General features: G+C 39.0%; 1 protein-coding gene across 7 annotated transcripts in view; it reads right to left on the bottom strand.

Annotated features, from left to right (window-relative positions):
- Positions 1-2,500, bottom strand: part of LOC122251405 (uncharacterized) — a 158,149-nt gene that overhangs the window by 20,112 nt on the left and 135,537 nt on the right. For all 7 annotated transcript variants that reach the window (XM_086556295.1, XM_086556289.1, XM_086556288.1 and 4 more), the window contains one exon: positions 405-583. In XM_086556295.1, the coding sequence (XP_086412421.1) occupies positions 405-583 (179 nt within the window). The remainder of the gene's footprint in view (positions 1-404; positions 584-2,500) is intronic.

Genomic DNA, 2,500 nt, shown 5'->3' with positions numbered 1-2,500 from the left:
GTTATCTATTGCCTAGAAATTATTCCATTATATGGATGCAGCTATGCGTCTTCACACATATATGCATGTTCATTAGTTGTGTAGACACATGCTGCTCTCACAGAAACAGAGAATCATGGACTCAGATACTCAAGCACACACACACACACACACACACATCAGACCATAATGATGATCTAAAACAGCAATATCTACGATTAAGAAAGCAATATGGTACTACTATGTAAACTATGAAAATATAACTGCATAGCATGTACACCCTCTGCGCCAAGGCGATTATCTCGCTAAGTATTAATAATGATGATTTGTGTAATGATGCCAATGCTCAAAGCAATCTGCAATGTGTGATGACTGTAAACCAGTCCTCGCTCTGCCAAGCGTCTCCTCCAGCCGCGCCCCAGCACCTCGTTCGCCTTCATCGGAGTCGCTCTCCCGCCGGTGGTCCTCGTCGATCCAGCCGGGGTCCGTGGCCTCGCCTCCCGACGCAGCCCCGTTGAGCGACGCCAGGAACTCCGACTGGTCCAGCGACTTGCTCTTTTCCAGGCCGCGTCGCTTCCAGGCGAACCTTCCCCGCGAGGTACTCCTGGAAGGGGGAAGCTCGCTGTGAATATGCATGTCCAGGTGGGCCCAAGTTATTGTTCGAGAGCGAGCATTAATGCAAGGCCAAGATGACAAAGCTCTGTGAAAGGCTCTGAACATGACATGAACACGTTTCTGGCATCTAAGGACTATTGACTTTGGTGTCAGAAGCATATGCCGATAGACAAGCGAGCTCTGCTGGGTCGTCTTTGTCAGGGTCACGTGCAGGGAGGACGAAACGCACTTACTTGTTCTTGCGGACCCATGGCATTACCTAAGCGCCTTGCTGTTCACAGTGCCAAATCGGTTCATTCCTATGGAATTCATCGTGAAAAGTATATACATACATACATAAACACACACACACACACACACGTGTGTGTGTGTGTGTGTGTGTCTGTGCGTGTGTGCGTGTGTGTGTGCGTGTGTGTGTGTGTGTGTGTGTGTGGTGTATATATATATATATAATATATATATATATATAATATATATATATATATATATATGTATCTCTTGTATATATATATGTATGTATATATATATTGTGTGTGTATATGTGTGTGTGTGTATGTGTGTGTATTGTATGTGTGGTGTGTGTATGTATATATATATATAATATAATATATTATATATATATATATATATATATATATATATATATATATATATATATATATATATATATGTCTCTTGTCCCTACCTTCTAGGTGTGGCCATGTCATGCACTTCTATCATGCAAAGGTAGGCGTTTTTATTTTTACGACTTGGATTAAAAGAGCGGAAGGCCGACAAGCTAATGACCCACCGGTGCATAGTTATCACGTCATTGAATTAAGTCAGTAATTAGTAATAAAGGATAGACTGAAAAAAAAAGTAATAAGCAGCCAAAGTATCTACATAAATATTTAATCTGCATGCTTGAGTTCAGAGTTAATAAGCTACTACAGAGTGCAGGGCGGAAAGAGTGAAGTTCTAATCATGTTAATAAGTTGGCAGAACATCAGTGAGTTGTGATTACAGGAAGGAGATGCAATTGCATTAACATGATGTACCCACATTAATGAGTTGTAATTATATTGTTAAGTTGTAATTACATTCATATAGTAAGTCTTAATGCAGCAAGATTATCTGAATGATAACATGAAAAGGGGATAGTTTATATCAAGTGTATTTAATGACAGTACAAAAGGCGGCTGTAATAATATAAAGTTATTTGAGTGTGAAGGATGAAAATCATTATAAGTATAATCTTTATAATCCTTATCACTGATAACTCTGATATCATCATTATGATCCTTATTCCCGTAAAAATGATGAGGACAAAATTTATAATAACAAAAATCCTATCAAAGTAACAATGTTAGTCAGGATGCTGATGACCTAATAGCGGATATTCATTGCAGTAATTAAGGAAGAAATAATTATCAATATGATAATAAATCCTTCTAAACATGCAATACAAATTCTAAAAAACTTTCAGTAACCTCCTTGATGTAGTTCAGTTGCCAATGTAATGCCTCATGGAAGAAACAAAGGAGTGAATAAAGTGAATTAGGTAGTGAGTTCGAGCAGCGCGCCCCATCTGGCCTCAAAAAATGTAATTGTGTTTTCCATGTCCTGGGAAAGTTAGTGACCTTTTCCTGTTGTGTGACATAATTACTAAAATTGGTAACAACAGCATGAAACTTTTGTTGTTCTCTGTCGACGAGGGTCTTTTCTGTGATTATGATGAGCTTCATTTGGAAGTCAACAGTGACTGCCACTTTGGCTTTGTTTCGCTAAACGCAAACACGATGCATGTTTATGGCCTTGGGGGTATTTTTGTTTGGTTGTGTGTACTCTGCAAGCATAAACATACGCTCTCGGTGCCATATCAATTGTGTGCATTTTCATCTGTGCGTATGTGTGTATATATGGGTGT

Source organism: Penaeus japonicus, unplaced genomic scaffold (genome assembly GCF_977035675.1).
Source record: "Penaeus japonicus unplaced genomic scaffold, GWHDUDI00000001_assembly GWHDUDI00000032, whole genome shotgun sequence".
NCBI lineage: Eukaryota > Metazoa > Arthropoda > Malacostraca > Decapoda > Penaeidae > Penaeus > Penaeus japonicus.
The sequence above is the reverse complement of the archived record's forward strand: the minus strand, read 5'-3'. Positions and strand labels throughout refer to the sequence as shown.